The sequence below is a fragment of the Anopheles bellator genome, chromosome X (assembly GCF_943735745.2).
Source record: "Anopheles bellator chromosome X, idAnoBellAS_SP24_06.2, whole genome shotgun sequence".
In the NCBI taxonomy this organism is placed as follows: domain Eukaryota; kingdom Metazoa; phylum Arthropoda; class Insecta; order Diptera; family Culicidae; genus Anopheles; species Anopheles bellator.
The window spans coordinates 1214288-1235172 of NC_071287.1; the positions used below are offsets into that span (position 1 = coordinate 1214288).

The 20885-nt window shown below is 46.8% G+C and overlaps 4 protein-coding genes across 16 annotated transcripts; 3 read left to right on the top strand and 1 right to left on the bottom strand.

Annotated features, from left to right (window-relative positions):
• Positions 1-376: 376 nt before the first annotated feature.
• LOC131214001 (calcium-binding mitochondrial carrier protein Aralar1) lies at positions 377-8912 on the top strand. Of its 2 annotated transcripts, XM_058208293.1 has the most exons (10): positions 377-610; positions 3072-3212; positions 3305-3754; positions 3858-4081; positions 5930-5974; positions 6727-6893; positions 6966-7084; positions 7197-7367; positions 7496-7934; positions 8015-8912. In XM_058208293.1, exons 1-10 carry the CDS (start codon positions 581-583, stop codon positions 8260-8262), a joined length of 2034 nt encoding a protein of 677 aa, XP_058064276.1. In that variant the 5' UTR covers positions 377-580; the 3' UTR covers positions 8263-8912. The 2 variants fall into 2 exon arrangements, with proteins under 2 accessions (XP_058064276.1, XP_058064277.1); XM_058208294.1 differs by lacking the exon at positions 5930-5974 and having other exon boundaries at positions 378-610.
• Positions 8913-9598: 686 nt separating this feature from the next.
• Positions 9599-10744, top strand: LOC131213227 (uncharacterized). Its single transcript, XM_058207224.1, has 4 exons — positions 9599-9873; positions 9942-10192; positions 10279-10448; positions 10571-10744. Exons 1-4 carry the CDS (start codon positions 9599-9601, stop codon positions 10742-10744), a joined length of 870 nt encoding a protein of 289 aa, XP_058063207.1.
• A 1486-nt stretch (positions 10745-12230) lies between these two features.
• LOC131213857 (corticotropin-releasing factor-binding protein) lies at positions 12231-15670 on the top strand. The gene is made up of 6 exons (XM_058208055.1): positions 12231-12346; positions 12917-12980; positions 14008-14083; positions 14454-14951; positions 15021-15180; positions 15268-15670. Exons 2-6 carry the CDS (start codon positions 12918-12920, stop codon positions 15503-15505), a joined length of 1035 nt encoding a protein of 344 aa, XP_058064038.1. The 5' UTR covers positions 12231-12346; position 12917; the 3' UTR covers positions 15506-15670.
• An 815-nt stretch (positions 15671-16485) lies between these two features.
• On the bottom strand, positions 16486-20644 carry LOC131213854 (phosphoribosyl pyrophosphate synthase-associated protein 2). 12 transcript variants are annotated; one of them, XM_058208045.1, is made up of 5 exons: positions 20531-20602; positions 19432-19925; positions 18534-18653; positions 17973-18092; positions 16486-17903 (listed from the first exon to the last, which is right to left on the bottom strand). In XM_058208045.1, exons 2-5 carry the CDS (start codon positions 19449-19451, stop codon positions 17033-17035), a joined length of 1131 nt encoding a protein of 376 aa, XP_058064028.1. In that variant the 5' UTR covers positions 19452-19925; positions 20531-20602; the 3' UTR covers positions 16486-17032. The 12 variants fall into 12 exon arrangements, with proteins under 12 accessions (XP_058064028.1, XP_058064031.1, XP_058064034.1 ...); XM_058208048.1 differs by having other exon boundaries at positions 19432-19483; positions 20531-20568; XM_058208051.1 differs by lacking the exons at positions 19432-19925; positions 20531-20602 and adding exons at positions 19200-19385; positions 20270-20519.
• Between the last annotated feature and the right edge of the window lie 241 nt (positions 20645-20885).

Below are 20885 nucleotides of genomic sequence, written 5' to 3' on the forward strand. Positions count from 1 at the left end.
AAAGGTAGGAAGCCGGTGTTGCAGTGTGCTGCTCCTGACTACACACGAGGAAGTGCGATCAATGGACCCGAGGTCGCAAGCGGTTACTGTTGTGTTGATATGGTCGTGTCATTTGAACTGACTGGAGCTGTAAGGATCATCTTGGCAGTTCCAGTCAAACGCTTACTGTGATTGGTACGCTGCCGTTGCGTTTGTTGCTGCACTTGTCGCCGGCCCGGACCGCCGTCATAATCAGTGATTAGTGCACTCCCTACCAGCGACCCGTTGGGACGGAAAATTCCTTCCCGTCTTCCCGAACGCACGCCCTGCCCCTCTATTCCTCACGGTGAGTGTGACGTGTTGTGCCTCGTATTGCGACTCGTGTCGTGGCGCTGGAAACCCGATTACTGCGGTGTGCCGTGTGAAGGACAGTAGCAGTCTTCGTACAGCAGGATACCGGAAGCGCACATCTATTCAACCTCTGCATCCTCCCCCACCACCGCACCCGTTTCCACACACAGAAAGACAGAGAGAAAGAGACAGAGAGAGAGAGAGAGAGAAATTTACGTAGGAACCGCAGTGCCGCAGTCCACTTGCAGCGATGAAGCTGGAGTCGCGATCAGCATCAGAGGTAATTCTCGTTGGCGTTAGCGTAAGCGATTGTGAGATTCACAATCGCTTCCCCGCGCATTGCTGCCTTTGTGATCATCATCATGCCTGCGCCATCTATCTCACCCTGCCCTAATTAGTGTCTTTGCATGACGTTCGATGTACGACAATTGATCGTTTCTTAATGCAATGCATAATGGAGTTGCTGGAGTTCTATCGGAGAAAATTATGTCACATCATAGAGACGGCCGTCGCCGACCGTAAACAGATCTGGCAGACAGGATCTTGACAGACAGGTAGAGGGACCGCTTATCTTTGACGATAATCACGAGCTAGCCGTGTGCCTGTGGCATGATGTGTGATTTGCGTTTTTTTTTCATTTTATCTAACACGAGAGAAAAAACAGTTGTAGAGGGGTTGGTCAAACGACTTTGACCCCGCAATTGAGGCGGCCTCCTACAGTCCCAAATGCTATCCCCATTTTTATGCTTGTTTCCGGAGTGATGGGCAATGGGTCTTTAGCATCCGAGTGGGACTTTGAAGTCGCTAGTGCTGCCCCAGTTTCACTCATCTTTTTTTCTGTCCATTCATCCTTGCCGTTGATTTTGGATTTTTGTTTGTTGTATTTGCTTCACCAATGCCTATCGCGCTCGGCGGAGGGTACTTTAAGGTCAGATGTAATGTTTGTTCGTTGTGATTGGTTGGGGCCTTGTTATTCCCTTTGTGAACGTCAACGCTGCACGAGGTCACTCAAGGATAGTACGTTTCGATTTCCCGGCATTTCGGCCAAAAAGGAAAACTTTGTTTTCGTCCCGGTCCGGTCGTGGTTGCGTGCGTCCGATTCGTAGCATGCGAAGAACATAACCATCGCCCGGCCATTGGCAGGAGGATGGCGGGAGAACGTTACGATGAGACAAATTGCCAGATGGGCCGGGTGGTTTGTTGCGTTAGAGTAAGTTGATATTACTCCGCTAATGAACAAAACAGTTTTGCACTACGCTGCGAAATAGTGTAGTTGGCTCCAGATTGCTGCAGCCTTGTGCTAGCACTCTATGTGTTGATGCTTTGATAAATTTTTAGACGGGTTGGATTAGATACTGTACTCACGAAAATGTGCTGCTGCGGCAACAATTACAACAGGAAAAGATTTGTTACTGTGCCCTACTGATTCGCGCACGTTGGTTGATTTGACGACATCTTCGCCTTCAATAAAGATCTTCCGGCCAGGTGATGGCTATACTGGATGGGGAGCCGTCGCTATTCTGCCGCCAGCACCGTCTCGTACAACCATTGTGATGACGCACGGCTAGTCCCTGGACATCTTGTGTCTGAAGCCTGTGCCCCAGCCACGGCAGCCCCTTGACGATCTCCGTCTCGTATTTCCCAGAGCGCAGGCGCAACGGCATTTATTTTGGGCGCATTTATAACTTTTTTCCTTCTCTTTTATTTGAGTGGAGTGCTTTAACTTTTCGCTGCTCTGTGACTACGTGGCCCGGTCGACGTGAAAAGCCGAGCTAGTTGTGAGTAAACGGGAAGGTGGCGGTGAGGTGAGGGTGTGGGTGGTAGTGCGGTATATGATTTTCATTTGCCGAAAAATTGCGTGCACTCTGGTAGACCGAAGCACCCAGCTTTGGTCACTGTCGATATTTGCTCGTTATTCAATCGTTTGTTCCGGAGTTGCTAATCGAGTAGTAGTTACAGAGCTCTCGCAACCCTTTGGTGCTTCCTTCAATTGGACAATATCGCTCCGTGAAGTTGCTGCCCTATGAAGTGGAGTGAAACTATTTGATATGGATTATTTCTCGTGTCCTATTTGAATGTACACCATCATCCCCGTTGTCAACTAGCATTCTCCTGCCACCGTTCGGTGCATGTTGTTTGGTTATGCTGGATCGGTGCATACTTTTTAGTAGAATCCGGTGACTAATCAATTTTCACGGTTTTACTCTGCAGTTGAGTGCGTGTAACTTTGTGTGTGTGTGGTTTGTGTTCACGTTAGTGTAATAACAACAACCCATATCCTGTGCACAATCTATTTATTTTCCCGTTCTCCATACAACATGAAACAACCGTCGCCATCTATCGCGAAGCGTGACGAGGAGAAAGATGAAAAAGTGTGTACCTTTCGGTTATATAATGTTCAAAAAATTCATTGAATAATTGTTGTCCATTATCAGTTAGGCGCGCAAAAAAGTTGTTTTTTTCTTTTGTTTAGTTTAGTCCTGTGGTTTGCTGTGTACCCATCGATCGGCTTGGGTATCGTGTATGTAGAAAATAATAATTAAACATTGGAGACTAGGACCGCCTGCCGGTTGTAGGATACCGGATAACGGCAGAGGAACCAAAAGCAGAAAAAGAATTGCAAACATTTTATAATTGATCGATATCACCTCATCCTCTCGTTTCCCTTTCTTCCTTTATTTTTTTCTCTACTGTATCATCAGTTGTACCGCTGTATTTTCTTCCTCTTTATTTCCGAACAGAACACAATGCATATAAAGCGTGCCACAACCGAGAAATTGCGAGAAATATTTAGCAAATATGCTACTCAACAGCTCAATGGCGAGCCGCACATGACCAGCGAAGACTTCGTTAGGAGTTTCCTGGGACAATCGTACAATGAGGTTCGATCGCTGTTTCACTATAGCACATCTAGGCAACCGACAACTGCATTCAACCAGGCTGCTGCCAACTGTACTTTTTCAACCACTTTTAGGAATCGACGAATCTTGTCGCCGGCATTGCCGACACCAGCAAGGATGGGCTAATCTCGTTCGCAGAGTTTCAAGCGTTCGAGGGGTTACTGTGCACTCCGGACGCCCTGTACAAAACCGCCTTCCAGCTGTTCGACCGTAACGGCAATGGCTCGGTGACGTACAGTGAGTTTGTCGATGTGTTTAAAAAGACAGATCTGCACGCTAAAATCCCGTTCAAACTGGACGGCCCTTTCATACAGCTCTACTTCGGCAAGGACCGACGGCGGGTAATCAATTATGTCGAATTTAGCCAGTTCTTGCACGATTTCCACGAGGAGTGTGCGATGGAGGCGTTCCGTTTGAAGGACACCTCCGGCTCCGGGTTTATCTCGGCACTCGATTTTCAGGATATTATGGTGAATGTGAAAAAGCATCTGCTGACAAGTGAGGTCCGTGATAATCTGATAGCGGTGAGTGAACTGAGCGTGACCGCCACTCTGCGCGATTTTTGGCAACGAATTTATCCATCCATTATTCGTCGTTTTTTTTCTTTTTTTTTCTTCCTTTTGGCAGGTCACTGAAGGGCATAAAGTAAGCTTTCCCTACTTTATGGCATTTAATTCGCTGCTTAACAACATGGAGCTTATCAAACGTGTTTACCTGAACGCGACTAGTGGCAACCGATTGGAGCCCATCACCAAGGACGAGCTTCTACATTCGGCGCAAACGATGAGCCAAATCACTCCACTAGAGATCGACATCCTGTTCCAGCTGACTGGTGTGATCCACCAGAGTGGGTAGGCTTACGTTCTAGAGCGATTCGTCACGACTGGCGTGCGCTGTCTGAATATTGGACTTTTGGGATTCCGGGTAATCCTTTCGTTGTATGTGCTCTGTAAATCATTGTTTTTGTACAAACGTCTCCAAAATCCGTGATGCAGAAATGCAACAATGAATCGATGGTACCAAGCACTCCGTCTTCCGGTTCAACCATGACATTCTTCCTCCGTGTTCCGGAAATCCGGTAGTTTTCCGGTTCAGTCGTAACATTCTATGTTAACATTATATGCTTTTGTGTGACCCGTTGTTAACTATCATACAAGTATCTCACTTATTACTGTTTTATCGTTTATGGAATGATGGTTTTGGGTGTACCTTGTTGTGTCACTATATTCCGATAACGTTATACCGACTGAGTGTCATTTGGGCAGAAAAACGCATAACAGCTACAGGGTGGCAACGTGAAAGTGATACGCTTAAATTATGTCATAAAAATCAGAATTTTTTTCTCTCGTCTAGCTTTTTTAATAACATGTTACAGTAGTAAACTTACAATGTGGTTAGTTCAATTCAATTTTTTCACCTTTGTTTTTGAATATGGGCCGAAGTCGCTTTTCGAAAGCATCACACGCCGCACGCACGACTTCTTTCGGCATTTCATCCCAGATTTTGACTAAATGGTTCTTACAAGTGTCCAAACTCATATGCTGCTTAACTTTCCTAGCATGTATCCCCAGATATTAAAGTCGAGTGGCTTCAAAACGGAAAACGATGAGGGCCATTCAGAGAAACTAATGAAACATGGAAAACTTTGTTTGCACCATTTCTGAACAACCAATGTTGAATGCGCAGGTGCTGAATCGTGTTGAAAGCAAAAATCTTAATCTCCAAAAAGTTCCTTGGCACAAGGAAGCAAATGGCTTCTGATAACTTTTGAAAACAATATGTTGTGAGCAGCGTGCGTCTTCAGGAGCATCCGAGATCTGACAACCCTGTCGGCAATATTTTAGAGAGATAATCCATGAATCCTCTGCTTCTTAAAAAGACTGTATCCAAGATCCTTTTCGATTATGTTTTGCATGAAGGTGTAACTTATTTTCATATCTCGTGCCATTTTTCTTCCCGAGCGGATCGGATTTCGTCGAATACGCTCCTTCACCACTTTGATTACCGCTGAAGTCCGTGCAGCCCGTTTTTTCCCCGGGTTTCTTTTTGGGGACAACTGTATCAGTTTCCTTGAAACGTTTGATGGTCCTGTACACGAATAATCTGGTCAAGTTCAGATTTGACAGCTTCCTCTTTATCTGAATGTTTATGAGGTTTTGAAGATGCAAGATCTTGATTTGTTATCTATAAGAATCCATTACAATTTTCTGGTTAACGAACCACAAGCACTGACTTTATCACGTATGAATAAACTGTAAACATAGTACTTGTTCAAATAGTAAACAAATATCGGACCTATAGCTGTAAAAATTAAAACGATGGACACTAGAATGAGTGTATCACTTTCTCGTCTCGTCATCTTTCTCGAGTGTATCACTTTTTTTTCTGCCACCCTGTACATCTTACACGAGGCAATCGAAATTAAAACTAAATCGTTGAAATGTCACTACAACAGTTTTCCGTTTCTTCATTTCGTTTACGCTATAGACAGTAATTCCGCAGATAATTTGTCTTTCTTATTTCACTTGTCTTTTTAGTAAATTATCTTCTTCCCTTATCTTCTTTCTTTGGTTCACGGGCACTGGCATCGTCTTAAAAAAATACTCATGAAACATATAATTTATAAAATTCAACACTAACCCTTCAACATGTTGTACCGCTGAACATTGACTAACTTTCGCGATCAACCCATGCGCTAGAGCATCTATTTGGTGGCGACATAGCAAAACGAAAGATAAAAATAGGCAAGTTGCAATGATAGCGTCTCCTGTCATCGTTTTGTCTACCTTCCCAATAGCCCATTCAAGCTTACGATATACTGCGCGTATAACATTTTATTACTTTAGTTGTCGAGATTTTGGTTACTATGCTTAATCCTTCATTTGAGAACGAGTGTTGCGCTTTTTAAATCTATGCTTTGTAGATTTTTTGGGAGCTTTTTGGACGATTGATTTTTGCCATATTTGTATGCTTTGTTATTTACAACATGTTGCAACGTTTTAAACACATTTTATATAGTAGACCAAATATCTATGTAATTTTACCTTATATTTTCATTTTTTTCGTTTTATTGCGAAAAATACAAGACTCGTAAGTTTGCATCGTAATGTGCTAGTTCCCATAGTCCATTTCGTGATCTAGAGCATTGTATTGCATATTATTTGTTTGTTTTTCTTAGAGGAACAGTATAGCATACATGTGGTACATGTAACATACTGTCTCTCTAGCAAAGTTCCCCTACTGCGAAGGCATACATGTTTTGTTTGTGTCGTTTGCATGTGATTGAAAAATGTTGAACAGTTTTGCTCTGTGTTTTTTGCTTACCTATAGTTAGACTACTAACTAAATTAGCACAGCCGTTATTAGCCCAAGCCCAAGCCCCCAAGTTAGACACTACCTTTTGATTGTATGCTCTCTCTATATAGTTTGACGTCTTTTGTTAACATTGTTTTTATGTAAACTTTGATGTTTTGGAATAACCGCCACGGTTTTGCAGACGGATTGTGTACACGGACTTAAGTAACATCGCACCGGAACATTACATCAAAAACATAACACACCGATTGGCGGAGATTCGTGCAGTCGAGTCGCCCGCGGACCGGTCGTTCGTGATACAGATGCTCGAGAGCACGTATCGCTTCACACTTGGCTCAGTAGCTGGTGGTAGGTGATGGTATAAACACTGGATCAACTAGAACCATTGAACGTTTCATATTTTTCTGTTGATAATTTCAGCCGTCGGTGCCACGGCCGTCTATCCTATCGATTTGGTTAAAACGCGAATGCAAAATCAGCGAACTGGTTCCTTCATTGGTGAGGTTGCTTACCGCAATTCTTGGGACTGCTGCAAAAAGGTGAGTCTAGGGACTCCTTTGGCTCTGACGTACCGTACTTTTCCTATTTGTTACCGTACGTTTCCTGATAATCTGGCGTGCCAACTTTTTTGCCATTTGATTTACTCGGCAGGTGATCCGCCACGAAGGGGTTTTGGGATTGTACCGTGGGTTGGTACCACAGCTAATGGGGGTCGCTCCAGAGAAAGCTATCAAGTTAACGGTTAACGATCTAGTGCGCGATAAGTTGACGGACAAGCAGGGAAACATACCCACTTGGGGCGAAGTGCTGGCTGGTGGCTGTGTAAGTGTTCTCTGGTTTGAAATAAGTATAATTTTAGTTGAAATTTGATATTTTCATTTAAGCATTTATCGCACAGCGCACTGATACTACTGTTGCATTATTTCTTTTTTCCTCTTTTATTGTTTAAGGCTGGTGCTTCTCAAGTCATATTCACTAATCCCTTAGAAATTGTCAAAATACGGTTGCAAGTTGCCGGAGAGATTGCAGGCGGTGCGAAGGTGCGCGCGTTGAGTGTGGTGCGTGAGCTTGGTCTGTTTGGGCTCTATAAGGGTGCCCGAGCCTGTCTGCTGCGTGATGTACCATTCTCGGCTATCTACTTTCCGATGTATGCCCATACTAAGGCTGTGTTCGCCGACGACGAGGGTTACAATCATCCTTTGACGTTGCTGGCAGCAGGCGCTATCGCCGGTATACCGGCCGCGTCACTCGTGACACCAGCGGATGTGATCAAAACAAGGCTTCAGGTTGTAGCACGGACCGGTCAGACGACCTACACCGGCGTGATGGACGCAGTTCGGAAGATTATGGCCGAAGAAGGTCCACGTGCTTTCTGGAAGGGTACCGTTGGTAGGTAGTAGCGCCGAATTCTTACTATTGGTTTGTTGTCGTAACGATTGTTCTTTTTTTGTCCAACACCTATCTTTCAGCGCGCGTATTTCGCTCATCACCCCAGTTCGGTGTCACGCTCGTCACCTACGAGTTACTGCAACGCATGCTGTACGTTGATTTCGGTGGTTCCAGGCCAGCCGGGTCCGACGTTGCGAAAGCGAAGATTAGTCTGGAGCGCGTAAATCCGGATCACATTGGGGGCTATCAGGCGGCTCTACCAATGCTGAATGGTATCGAGACCAAATTTGGACTCAGCTTGCCTCGCTTCAAGCGCCAAGGTTCATGATAAACGTAGCTTGAAGCAACGTTTTCCGTAGCTTAACGTTCCGATCATGAACACCACACACTACCGGGTTGGAACAGTCTATAGCCTAAAGGACGTCTATTTTGAAATGACTTATCCCCAACCCCTCATATTTTCCCTATCATGCTACCTATCTAAGCGCAAAGCTAACACCACTAGGACATTACCGATGAATTTAACTCACTCGCGTAGCGCAGCACTAATTCACATATAACTTCGCAAATTGGACATTTTAACGGTGTGGTGTTCATTGGGGACAGGAAAAGTGCAATTGTTATATCCGTTTTGGTATAGTTTTCCAGGTCTTTGCTTCATGTGGATAGTGATTTATTCTTAGACTCGAAGTTATGGTTTCATGCGTAATTATTAATAGTTACTCATTTGATACTCATAGTTTGATCGTGCCTCGGCTGAAATGTAAGCGCCCTGCGTAAATGCAAGCGATGCAATCGATGCAGGGAGAAACGCGAATGGATAATGAAATGTATAAATTCATATTGTCCTTCACAAACAAAACACGGTTAGTATGAACAAAAAACAAAAACAAACCAATGCAGCGTATGGACAAAATAAAAACCAAAGTAACCTCACCGCTAAGCAGCCCGATGCGTAGATAAATAAAGACACTAACAAACGAACACAAGAAAATGGATGCAACAGCATAGTTCAGTGTTTTCTTTCACAATGGCTGTGTAAGTGCTTTTGATGCGATTTTCGAACGATGCGAGTCGTGAGTTGAGTTTTATTGAACGTAGACAACCGAGTTGATAGAAGAGAAAGAAAGCAGCAGCACTCACTCTATGTTGCTATTGGATTGGTTTGAATAACAGGTTCTAGTTTGATGTTTTACAAAATGTCTCTAAAACCACCAATCGCCGGACTCTTTGAGAGTGATTACAACAACGGAAACCTGTCGATGCATAACTACTCTTTTAAGACGTCGTTCATCCACAGTAGGCTAACAATAATTTATCTTTGGGCGCAGTCAACCGCTTCAATGAAACTAGCGTCTGGCATGAGAAGTACAGGGCGAACTTCTAGAAAGCGATACAAAAGGAAATTATTGAGATGGAAAAATATAGGTTAGTTCGGTTCCATTGCTCAGGTCCGGTTGACTGAATTTACTAAGCTCGCCGCTGCAACCCCAGATTGGGCGTATAAAATGTAGACCATTGGAGACCCTCACGTCTCAATATCGTGTACAGCTCTTGTAGACAAGTTGTGCCCTGCTCGGCCGTTCTTCAGCGACTTTCGGCTTCCTAGTGCAGATCAGTAAGAACTTTTGCCCGTGGTTGATTGAATCACAACGCCGGTCATGATGCGGAGCGATCGGTGGAAAGATATTCTTGCGGTTGGCTTTCTCGTCTTGACTCCCATTTTGGCTAACGGCTCGATGCTCGACAGACTGACGCTGGAGGGGAACGACTTGCTTAGTACGTGCCTTGCTCAGAAGAGCTCGCGATGGGAGTGTTTGAAAAACGAAAGCCTCGCGACGATTAATCATCTTGCGTATGTTCCGTGTATCAACGTGCTGGATGGCATCAACCTAGTGCGTGCCGATATCCTACGGTCATCCGGTGACGCTATGGCCAAGTAAGGAAAGACCTACCGTATCCGTTGACGATTTTTTTTCACCATTCGATCTACTTTTCCAACCACAGTGAACAATTGGCAGGTACGGCCGACGACGAGGCCCAGCGATCTGCCGCACAATCGTGGACCAACGCGGTCGTGGGTGCTCTGCGGCGGCTCTTCCATACGCATGTCCTAGAGATTGACCTGCCGAACTCGATGGGTCCAGTGTTCGCCTCTCAACGCCAGCAGCAACAGCACGCTGATCAGTCACCGGTACTCGTTATACGTTTTGTCGGAAGGCCCTCCTCCGCATCCTATGAATCGTGGCGTGTTGAAGGTATGCAATTAAAGCCCTCCGTAGTACGCGCATTTGGCCCTCTCTCTAACCGCTACATATATACTACGTCATCGTCAAAATACCAGGACGTCACAGACGCCGCCAGCAGATGATACCGATGATGATATTCGGTGTGACCGTGTTCGGTATGTTCATTGTGCCGATTGCGTTCCAGTTCCTCACAGCGCTCAGCGGTAAAGCGTTCCTAATGGCTAAACTGGCCTTGTTGCTCGCGTCCATCAATGGCCTTAAACGGGTAAGCTAGCACGCTGTAAGTTCAGAACGTGTGACTGTACCGGGTGAGCGCTCGTATGTCCGTTCGCTTTTCGTTAGTAATCGGGCCTTTCTATTTCGTGTGGGTGCGTACATATGCAATAGGTTGCATCGACCGGGGTGCACTACGGATTGTACCATGCCGTGGACGGCTATCCAACACCACACCACGGAGCGGCGGTTCCGGGCCACCGTGTGCCTTTCGGTCCTGGTCCACTACTGTACGATCGAGCCGAAGCGTATGCCGAAGGCCCACGGAATGGTGACCTTGCATTGTAGTAGTATCAGATTACCTTCCTTTTCCTTTTTTCCTCCCGAATCGAGCATTTCGTGCATATGGGGGTGCGAAACAGGAGAAGAGTAGTACGGTTAGTGGGTAAAGCTACACGTAGCGCCCAATGCTTTCTGGAGTGATTAAAACACTGGATGCATTATTTATTGCGTTCATTTGTATGTAGCGGCCACCTCCTTTTCTTCCCTTCGTGGGACCTCTATATAGGCGTATACGCGCACGCAGGAGTAGTATATTTGGCACAGACATTAAATTGGTTTTTGGCTACGATAGGTTTGTGACCGCTGTGAGTTATGATGTCCAAGCGCTCTAACGCCCATAAAAGGCGGACGGTAGCCGTAAAACTGAAATTAAATGGCAAACTTTCGGTGCCGGAAATAGTCGCAGCATCAGTTACGCAGCCGAGTGGAATGTTCGAACGAACGTAAGTGGTGTGTGTACTACCAACTCTACCACACACATTTTGGATAGCCTGCACGATTTGAATCAATAAATAAGTGGAATATTATTAGCTTCCCGTTCATTTTTTTGTAGCTTACTTGCTTTTCCTCTGAAGTTCCCCGCTGAAAACATCTGGCAAAGTCAGTTTGCCAAGCCGTGGAAACGGTGAAATTCGATCTTCAAATGCCCAGCCGAGGGAAAGCATCCTTGCGACGGTTTTTTTTGGAACGGCTCTCCACGACTCTTCCAAGGCTCTGGGCTACGATTTGTTGATGAGACACTGGGAAGATGCTGCATGCTGCTGGGTTTTTCCCGCCGTACCGATCTGTGTAGCACATGATTGAAAATTCCTACCTGGCTGCTCACCGAGAGAAATCTAATCGCTCTGTCGCTCATTGTTCGAATCGAGATTTAGGGTTTGGGTGGTATAATTTTGAACCAACACCTCCCCCCACCCAGACTGCTTACTTCCAGGGATCCTGATTCCCTTTGAATTGTGAAACTTTCGCATCTTTCGCAGAATCGGAAGAGGCAGATCCAAGAAAGTGGCAAGTGGAGTTAGATTTTCGTTAAGCTGCACCTTCCTCGTTAGTCCTGCTTCAATGGGAGCATACGTCAATTCCCTTGGATAGCGTGGTAGTATGTGCCCGACGAAGGACGAAAAGAGCGCTCGTGCGCCCAAGCACGAACGGACCAACGAACGAATGGGACGAACCGAATGGGACCGATGTAAACCGAGAAACTGAAGCGTACGAAGGACGAGGAGGCAAAGCACTTGAGTATTCGGCTGCAAAGATAAGCCCTTGGCTCAAGACGGAACCGATTTGGTAAGGCGCGTGAGAGGGCCTGGGCATTCGTAATCGGGATGAATATGATTCGAACGCGTGTTGGGCGCTACGGGCGAGGCGGGTGGTGGGATGAATAAGGGAGGTTCAACGAAAAAGCTGAAGTTTCGGGTCGGCAAGTCGGCGGCAAACGAAACTAGCGCCGGCTTTCGACCTTTAAAACGAGCTCAACCGTCGCCGGAGATTCGCATTCCGCTCCGCTGGATGTTGGTAGCACCTTCGCTCGACAGCAGCACGGTTACTACTGCCGCTAGTGCAGCACGTGGTGTGTGTTTGTGTGTGCGTGTACCTAGTGAACCCAGGGTAGGCTAAAACTGGCTCAAAGCTACTATTAAATTACTGGCTCACATGGACCAGTGCTCTCCAAGGACGGCTCGTGTTCGAATCTCCCCCGTTTTCGTTTGCAGTGCTTGCTAGGAAACGACTCGGAGTCCCCTGTGCGTTCCTGTGTGTTACTATTACGATCCTTGTAAGGTGAAATGTACCACCACGACCGAGAACCACCTGTTAGAGTAGAGAGGTGGTCAACCGATCGCTAATGTATTTCGCTTTTAGGCACCGCAAAGGCAAATGAGCGGTAAATTCAATTCAAACGTTCAACGTAAGGTGCAATCCCTTACATGCTCTTCAACAGCTCTTTAATCATTTCGTTAATCGTCGAAACATTTCCTAGAAAAAGTGTCAGACTCGCGCAGTTTGAAAGTAGACTGCAACCGTTTCAGGCTCTAAAGGATTTACCGCGGGGCTGTAGAAAACAGAAATTTAATTATCTCTCACTTCGCTACCTAGCTAACTCGTGACAATCTAACAATCAACTCTAACGGCGACCAAAGATACAATTTAATTCAACCAACCTGTCCCCCCTTTTTTCAGCATGGCAACGCGTGGTGTGATGTTACTGGCATTCCAGGTCCTCCTACTATGCTTCTTGGCACAGGTAGTATCTTTGGTAGTGATTGACACATATTATATAAGAGCTAAACTTTATATGAATTTAAAAAAATAATTACAATATTACCCAATGGCTTGCTAGCTGCCGATCGGCTGAGGTGCGTGTTCGGAGTGCTTTTTGCGTACCTGTTACGCGTAGCTTGCATAGGACAGTCGATTTGCTTTTCAATTAAGGAAACGATTGTAACCGGAGGTTACAGAGTTATAAGTTTGAACCACCCGCCTATAGGAGGGGTTGTTGCAGACGGGGACGGAAGCTGGGGTTTCCAGTAAACATGAACCACCAAGGTACACCCCAAACGTGTTCGAACTGTCGAACTGTTCGAACAAAAGTCATTACGAATGGAATATGAATTTCGATTTTGCCGCTGGAGTTCTCTGTGGCTTGCTTGCCCTTTACCCCTCTTCATCGTCCTTTAGCCGGTTTCCTGCTTTCCTTTCGCTTTCGCTTTGAAGAAAATGAAATCACCACAGGATTGTGCCGGTGCCTGCCGGTTAGCATCTTCCTTGGAAATTCTTGGACAATTGGCTTGCTCGGTGTCAGTGCGATTGAAATTTTATGCTGAGTGATACTCGGCTGTGAAATACGTATTTGGTCGCTGGCGTTTTTCAATTTTATTTGGGAGAGTGCAAAGTTTTAAACCGGAAAGTGTCGGAGCCAGCGGCTCCGAGCGAGCCGGTAATGAGGAAAAGTTTTTCTATTTCGTTCCTGACCGTCCCTCGGCCGGTTAGTCAGAGGCGAGAGCTTATTAATTTTTTTAACGATCGATACCGTTGAAAATGTTTGTTGAAATGTTGTCCGGCCGGTGCGTCCTGCTGAAGCGCATCTAGCAAGGCGTAAGCTTTCAACGTTGATAGGGGTCACGCTCCAACCGGCACCGGCAATCGGCAATTTTGAGCTCGGACCGCTGACGAAAGAATAATTATTTACAGCACCACAGCCTCAATGTGGATCCAATTAAACATTACTGTGTCTTCCCTCTACTGCTGTTCTTGTGCCACCTACCCACCAGGCTTGGAACACGGAGCGAGGTTCGTTTGAACTGGAGTCGCAGCGGGAGTCGCTGAAAAATGTTCATCTGGTTACTGGTAAGTAAACGGAAACGGCACGGACTTTGCCTGGAAGAAGAGTTACGTGCTGTGGTAGCGTAGATCTACAAAACAGGACATCCAGAGTGGGTGTCCCTGGGAGGAGATGTCACATCACCGACAAACGTTACGCATTCGGCGCACGGTCCAACGGGAAGCGTGGCGATGGAGGACTTGAGCTACTTGTCGAGGACTTTCGACGACAAGCTTTCGTTTTTCTGTCAATGACAGAGTAAATCCTTGCTCCTGATACCCCCCCTGATACCGCCGAAGTGGCTGGCAGGCGGGTAGATCTAATAGATGTTTTCGATATGCTTTATTTCCATTCCCCGCATTCGTCGTCGTAATCCTGGCGTGTCCTCCCTACAAGACTGCATGCACGTTACGTCAGAGGAGGGCGAGTATTCCTTTGTGAAGCTGCCGCCTACGCGCACGATTTCCAAACAGCCCTGGCTGAACAGCCTGGAAGGTTCACCGCAGCAGCCGAATGGGGCGCCGGATGTGGCGACTGAGTCATCGGCTGCTCCCGCCACCGTTTGCGGTATCTACTTCGTAGCCGACCCGGATCAGGTGATTGAGGTGACAATGAGGCAGATGAACGTGGAGTGCGCCACCGGTGGGCTGATGGCGTTCGTCGATGGTTGGGAGCTGAACGGGCAGTACTTCCCCGGTGAGTGGGAACATGAGAAACGGCTCGATCTGCGTGTCCAGGAGTTTTGCGTCGAGCCGGGCGCAGAACCGTGGCCGGCCAAGTCCTCGTCCAATGCCTGGGTGTTCCGGTCGAGCCAGAACGCTGCGCTGATACAATACCGCGTACCCGTCCGTGGATCGTTCGTATTGTCAGCAAGATTCCTGCATAATGCTAGACGTACGTATAGAGCTCCGCATCCGGGTCCTGCGCATCATGGTTTAACCGAGTCTGCTCTTGGGTTTGCAGCGTGCAATATAATGGCTGAGGGGCTCGCTCCATACTATATGCTGCGTAACTACGGCCAACGTCGTAACTGCACGCTTACGGCCCTCTTCCCGGCGGTCGTGTCCGTGGTTGCGTTGGAGACGGGTCCGATCGATGGGATGGTTCGTTACGTATGTAGTCTGGGCATACCTTACGTCTGGGTCGCGCCAAGGCTAATCTGAACACATGCTCTGCACTTCCTTTCCCAATAGTGTGACCGTGTTCCTCGCCCTACCGATAAGCTCGAGATCGGTGGTTCAGCCGGTCTGGATCCGCACAACATGCTGAAGGCAACCACTCTGTGTGGCCACAGCGGAGGCCGCATGGATCTGGAGCAGAGCATCCTCTGTGGTACAACCTCCGTACGGCTGATATCCAGTGGCCATTACAACAATCAAGCGATGGTTACCATGCGCTTGGCGGAAGACGCGGATCTCCGGCTGACTACCATCATGTGCGAGATGTAGAGCCACTCTGCAACACCCAATGGAAGAGCCGATGGACGAACGGAACAGATGTCACTTCAGCAGGAATTCATGGAGAGACAAAACCGACAGCAAAAGCTATACAAGTTTCCCCCATACCATGAAACGAAAAGGAAAACTATATAAAACCATTTTCACAGAACAGTGTCACCCTCTTGAAGCAAAAACAAAATATTAAGATTAAGAAGATAATTGAGTAACAAAATTACCGAAGCAAAACAAAACAAACAAAACGAAATGCTTATAGATACGGATTGGAGTCACATTGTAAGCCGATGGAAAAATAAGTGTAAACACTTCACATCGGTCAATGGACAATGCACGAATGAAACGAATTCCGCCACTGCGAGGACATTCCGGGCTGGACCGACCGACCTACCTACTTACCACAATTTAAACACAATTTAAAAACTATTTGATAGAAGCATAAGTCAGAGGTACTCAGACGGAGACAGCGTGTAAGAGCAGGAATGATCATCAACAAAATGGCAAATTAAGAAACAGAAGAGATAGGAGAGAAAGAAACATGATATAGAAGACACAACAGGGAAGTTGAGATCGATGGAGAAAACGAACAAAAAACCACCAAACCAAGAATCGTTCAAACAAGCAAACCGGGAAACACAATCAACAATTCGCACTCAAAAATCCTAAAACTAAATGTAAAAACTTGACTACCTGCCACATCTGATGCATAATTAGCAGGCGTCAAAACAACTGTGGCATGCGGTAGTACGGTACTTATAGAAACACAACACTACTTATAAAAAAAGATGTATATGCGTGTACAACGCTTGGTTGATGGTTTTTATTATGTGTGTTTGTTTGTCCTGCAAAGATTGAGCTTGAATAAATTTAGGCTTGGCCATAGTATTGTTTCATTTTGGTTTCGTTTCTGGCGAGTGGTTTGAGTTTAACAAGAACATCTGGTTGCATCTGGTAAAAAATAAAAGAAAAATAAATACTCGACCGTAATCATTGATGCGAGACCATCAGGTTATTTATTGACAACTCTTTCTCGTTTGGCGAACGGTTTGGGGCGCATTCAAGTGCTACGCAGCGCTTGACTCAATGAGAGATTGCGACTGAATGACTGTTACGACTATCACTACTAACTACTTCGCCTTACTGCTTCTTCGTTACAATTCATTACGTTCTAGATTGCTTCCCGGGCACAGCAGGTTATCGAAAGGGAAATATGGGGTTGAAATGAAAAACAAACAAACCAAAGATAAAACATGTTTACAATAAAGCTGCTTACTAGTGGGAGGAAGAAAACACTGAAATGCGCTTTAATAGCGGTAAAATATGTTGGGGAAAACGTTTAAAACGGGGCGCTGTAAGTGTACACAATTACTTGGGACCTTGGGCCTTGTTTTGACCAACCTAAACCTGGAAAGCGTTCAAAATGGTGGTGGCTTGCACTGGATAATAGAACCCTAATTGTTTAGCTTTTCTTTTCCGGAGACTTTCCGTGCCAGACCATCGGATGGAGGCCGGATTACCATTTCAGTCCTCAAGGGTGACGTTTTTGAAAAGATACGACATCGATTCCTTGTTGTGTATGCGACGGATTGCCTCCGCCAGCAAAATACTGATATCGATCGTTTTGATCTTGTGACACTGCATCTTCTGGATCTCGTGCGGTATGGTGTTCGTCACCACGACGATGTCGATGGCCGAGTTCTCAATCAGGCGCGGTGCATCCTGGCTCAACAGCCCGTGCGTCGCCAAGACGTAGATCTTGTACGCTCCCCGGTCCTTGAGCACCTCGGCCGCCGCCACGAACGACTGCACGTCGTCGATCATGTCGTCCACCATTATAGCTATGCGGCCCCCCACATCACCGACCACATTTATCGGCGGCTTCTCCTTAGCCGGGTGGATGGGCACGCCACCCGACACATCCATCGTGCGTGACTTCGGCAGCGTGGGAGGCGAATTACGACCGTCCACCTCATCAGCCTCTGACTCCTTTTGTTCACCGTGGATGACAGCAATGCCTAGCCGTAACCGCTCAGCATACGAGGTCGCCTTCTTGGCCGAACCCGGGTTGCGCGCGACAATCACCGAGTTACGGTAGTCAGGGATGCTTTCCTGGATGTACTGCAGCAAAAACGGGGACGCCCGCAGGTTGTCGACCGGGCAGTCGAAGAAACCCTGGATCTCTTTCTGGTGTAAGTCCATGGTGATGATGTGCGACAGACCCGAGGTGCACATCATTTTCGCCAGCAACTTCGATACAATGCATCCCCTTTTGCGCATCTTGCACTGTTTCGAGTACGGTAGATACGGTATGACGCCGACGATCGACTTAGCCGAAGACGTTTTGCACGCATACGCCATGATCAGCAACTCCATAATGTTGTTATTGACGTCTCTACGAGCGATACGGATAGTGGATAGTAAGCTGAGGTTCTTTAAAGGATACGCTTTGCTCCGCACTTACTTTGTACCGGTCTGTATGATGTAGATGTCCTTGCCACGCACCGAATCGCCGATTTCCACCATCGATTCGCGATTCGTTTTATGGTAAACGGCGCACCCACCGTTCGCCACACCGAGACGGCTGTGTCCGCGATGAGCAAGCAGGTGTGTTGGTGTCGTAGATCCAAGGAAAGGAAACGAAAAAGAAAAACCATGAGAACGGTTGCGGAACGCGATAGGTAGACGGTGTTTGCTCAATGGTTTCGGGTCGCGAGTAGGCAAAGGCAACGGAAAATGGTGTTCCGAACACAACCCATGTTGGATCGATAGCTGTCTCTCGCCTGTGAAGGAGCACCCTTCTGCACCAAAGACCGTGGTCTTGGGTGTCTACTCTAGTGTTTGTGCAAACTTCCCGTTGTTCCTGCTACAGGTAGGTCCACGAAAGATATTCTTTTTCACTTGGTTATTCAACAAAAACGGTCCAATATATTTCGGACAGTGGTCTAAAAATATTAAGCCGTGTTTGTTTTATAGCCAAATGGAAAACAATATTTTTCGTAGACCACCCGGTAGAGCTACGTACTTGGCAATGAGGTTGGCCAGATCCGGATGCGAATTGCCGTTGATGATGACGATGTCTGACGTCGCCGGTGCGTCCATCTTATCGATCTTCAGCTGCTTCGCCGGGCGGATACTCCCGAATCTGTGAATCGAAAATTATCAGATTATTAACTACACTCGTGGGACCAGCTCTAACCGCTACTGTGAAGGGTTCGTTAAAATTGTATTAGTTTTGAGCGATGCATCCGTGGAGGTGTGTGGTGGTGCCTACTAGTGTAAGACAGTAGCACGCCCGCACCACCAGACCATTGCAATGCAGAGTCGCGCGCCTACCAACATGTTACAAACCCATTAAAAACATAAACAACAACACGCAACTTCACTCGTTGTCATTTTGATAGCTTCTTGCTTTATACACAGAGTTAATACTGACAGCCATCGCCATGCAGTTTTAGTTGTGTTTTACGTTTCCAATGGGTTTTAATTAGCTTGGCTGGCCGACGACTCGGCGTCCCCTAAAGCAAATGTGCGGATGGTGCCAGTGAGCAATTGGCTTTGGGGTGAATGGGAGTTTGTCATTAGTAGCAAGCATTAGATGTTTTAGAGAGATAAAAGTGAGAAGATTGAGAAGTTAGAAATTAACAGGAGAGACACGATCAGGATTCGTAAAAGCCCGCAATCCACCTACCAAAACCGCAAACACCCCGCAAAAACCGATTAACTACGCGTGTTAATCAATGGACCAAGGGACCAAGCGCTAGTAAAGCTTTTGGGAGCGTTTTGGAGAGCGAAAAGGAATATGAGCCACCCTCCACCCTACCCTCGTGAGATCAGGTTTCCCCATCGGCGGGGGAGGCACGGGACAAGGAAGCGGCTAGGAGTTGTAGGTTAAAAAACAATACGTTAAAATCAACAATTACTTATTGTGGCTCAGAAGCATCGTAAATGTTTTTAGACCGTGGTGGTGATACACTACACGCGCAGATAATCAGAAACAAAAAAACATAAAAATATGTTCTCGTGTATGTGTTTATGTGTGGTGGAGGACAGGTAGATCCAGTAACGGGCACCGTGAAGAGCACCACGCCACGCGGAGAATATACTCTCTATGTACGGCGGAACTATGCGGGGGGGGCGCCCGATCGGGTCGACGGGGCGAGCGCCGCCAAACAGTCCGAGTCGTGTAGTGGTGGTGCTGTGGTGAGTTTTAGCAATCACAATAAGTACACACGGTAGCGGACTGTTAACGTAGACGGAAGAAGACCACGGGCGCTCTTCGGCTGGATGATCACGCGAGCGGCGACGGTTCGCTTCGGTTTTGGGCTTTCTGTTTTCGGTTTGGCGACCTTTTGCCTTTGTTTTTCTAACATAGCAGTACGGCTACTGGTGAACGAAACGGTGAACGGGTTTCAAACTAATGTCACGCATCACGATATTGGACGAGACAGAACGAAAGAGAAAGATAATAAAAGATATGAGTGAGGTGAGTGCACAAATGCATGTGTGTGAGAGAGAGAGAAGGAATCGTAGAGAAAGAAGAGAGGCTCCGCGGCTGCCTGGTGTGTTCCTGAATTGATTGTGGTACCTAATTGCGGCTCTAGAACTCTATTACTTTTCAATGGAAATTGGATTGCACAGAGCGACTGAAGATCGCTCACTCGCGGTCCAGGAACGAGCGTGGTACGGACACGGTTCAGGGGAAGAGACGACACGAGACGGTGGCACTAGCACGCAGTAAATGATTACGCGGACCGATACCAGGTTGATTGTCACACAGTTATCGCCACTGAAGCCCTTCTTCTTTTTTTACTGAACAGCGCCAACGGGTGGCAGCTGTACTGGCGCTGTTACTGCTACTGCTGCCGCTGCCACTGCTGACCGCAAGCACTGGTTCACACGATACACTGTTGCAACACATACTGCCTGCGTGGGCCGCGACACCAATAAAGTGGAACCACAGTTGCTGGATAACCGAGGTTCATGCTCTAACGAGCGCAACCAAACAGCACCATCCCTTACCCGTCGACGATGGCTGTGTTTGTGTGCAAGAAAGACCGATAACACCAAACCTCCTTCCCCGGTGCGAGAAATTGGCCTTCAGCGACTGCGCGATGACTCGCGGTTTAAAGTCGGTTCCTCGATATCTTTGCTAGCAAAAGTCTACACAATACAGACTTTCCATTTCGAAGCCATGCACGCGACGTAAACAAATGCTGCTGTCATTACCAATACCGCTGCATGGCCGTGGCTGACAGCCATCGCCATCACATAAACTTCATACAAAAGAAAAGGAAAGCCCTTTTTTTAAATTTCATCCTGTTTCTTCCCCCCCGGCGGGGTCCTCTGCAATGTGTCATCGCCCTTTATTTAATAT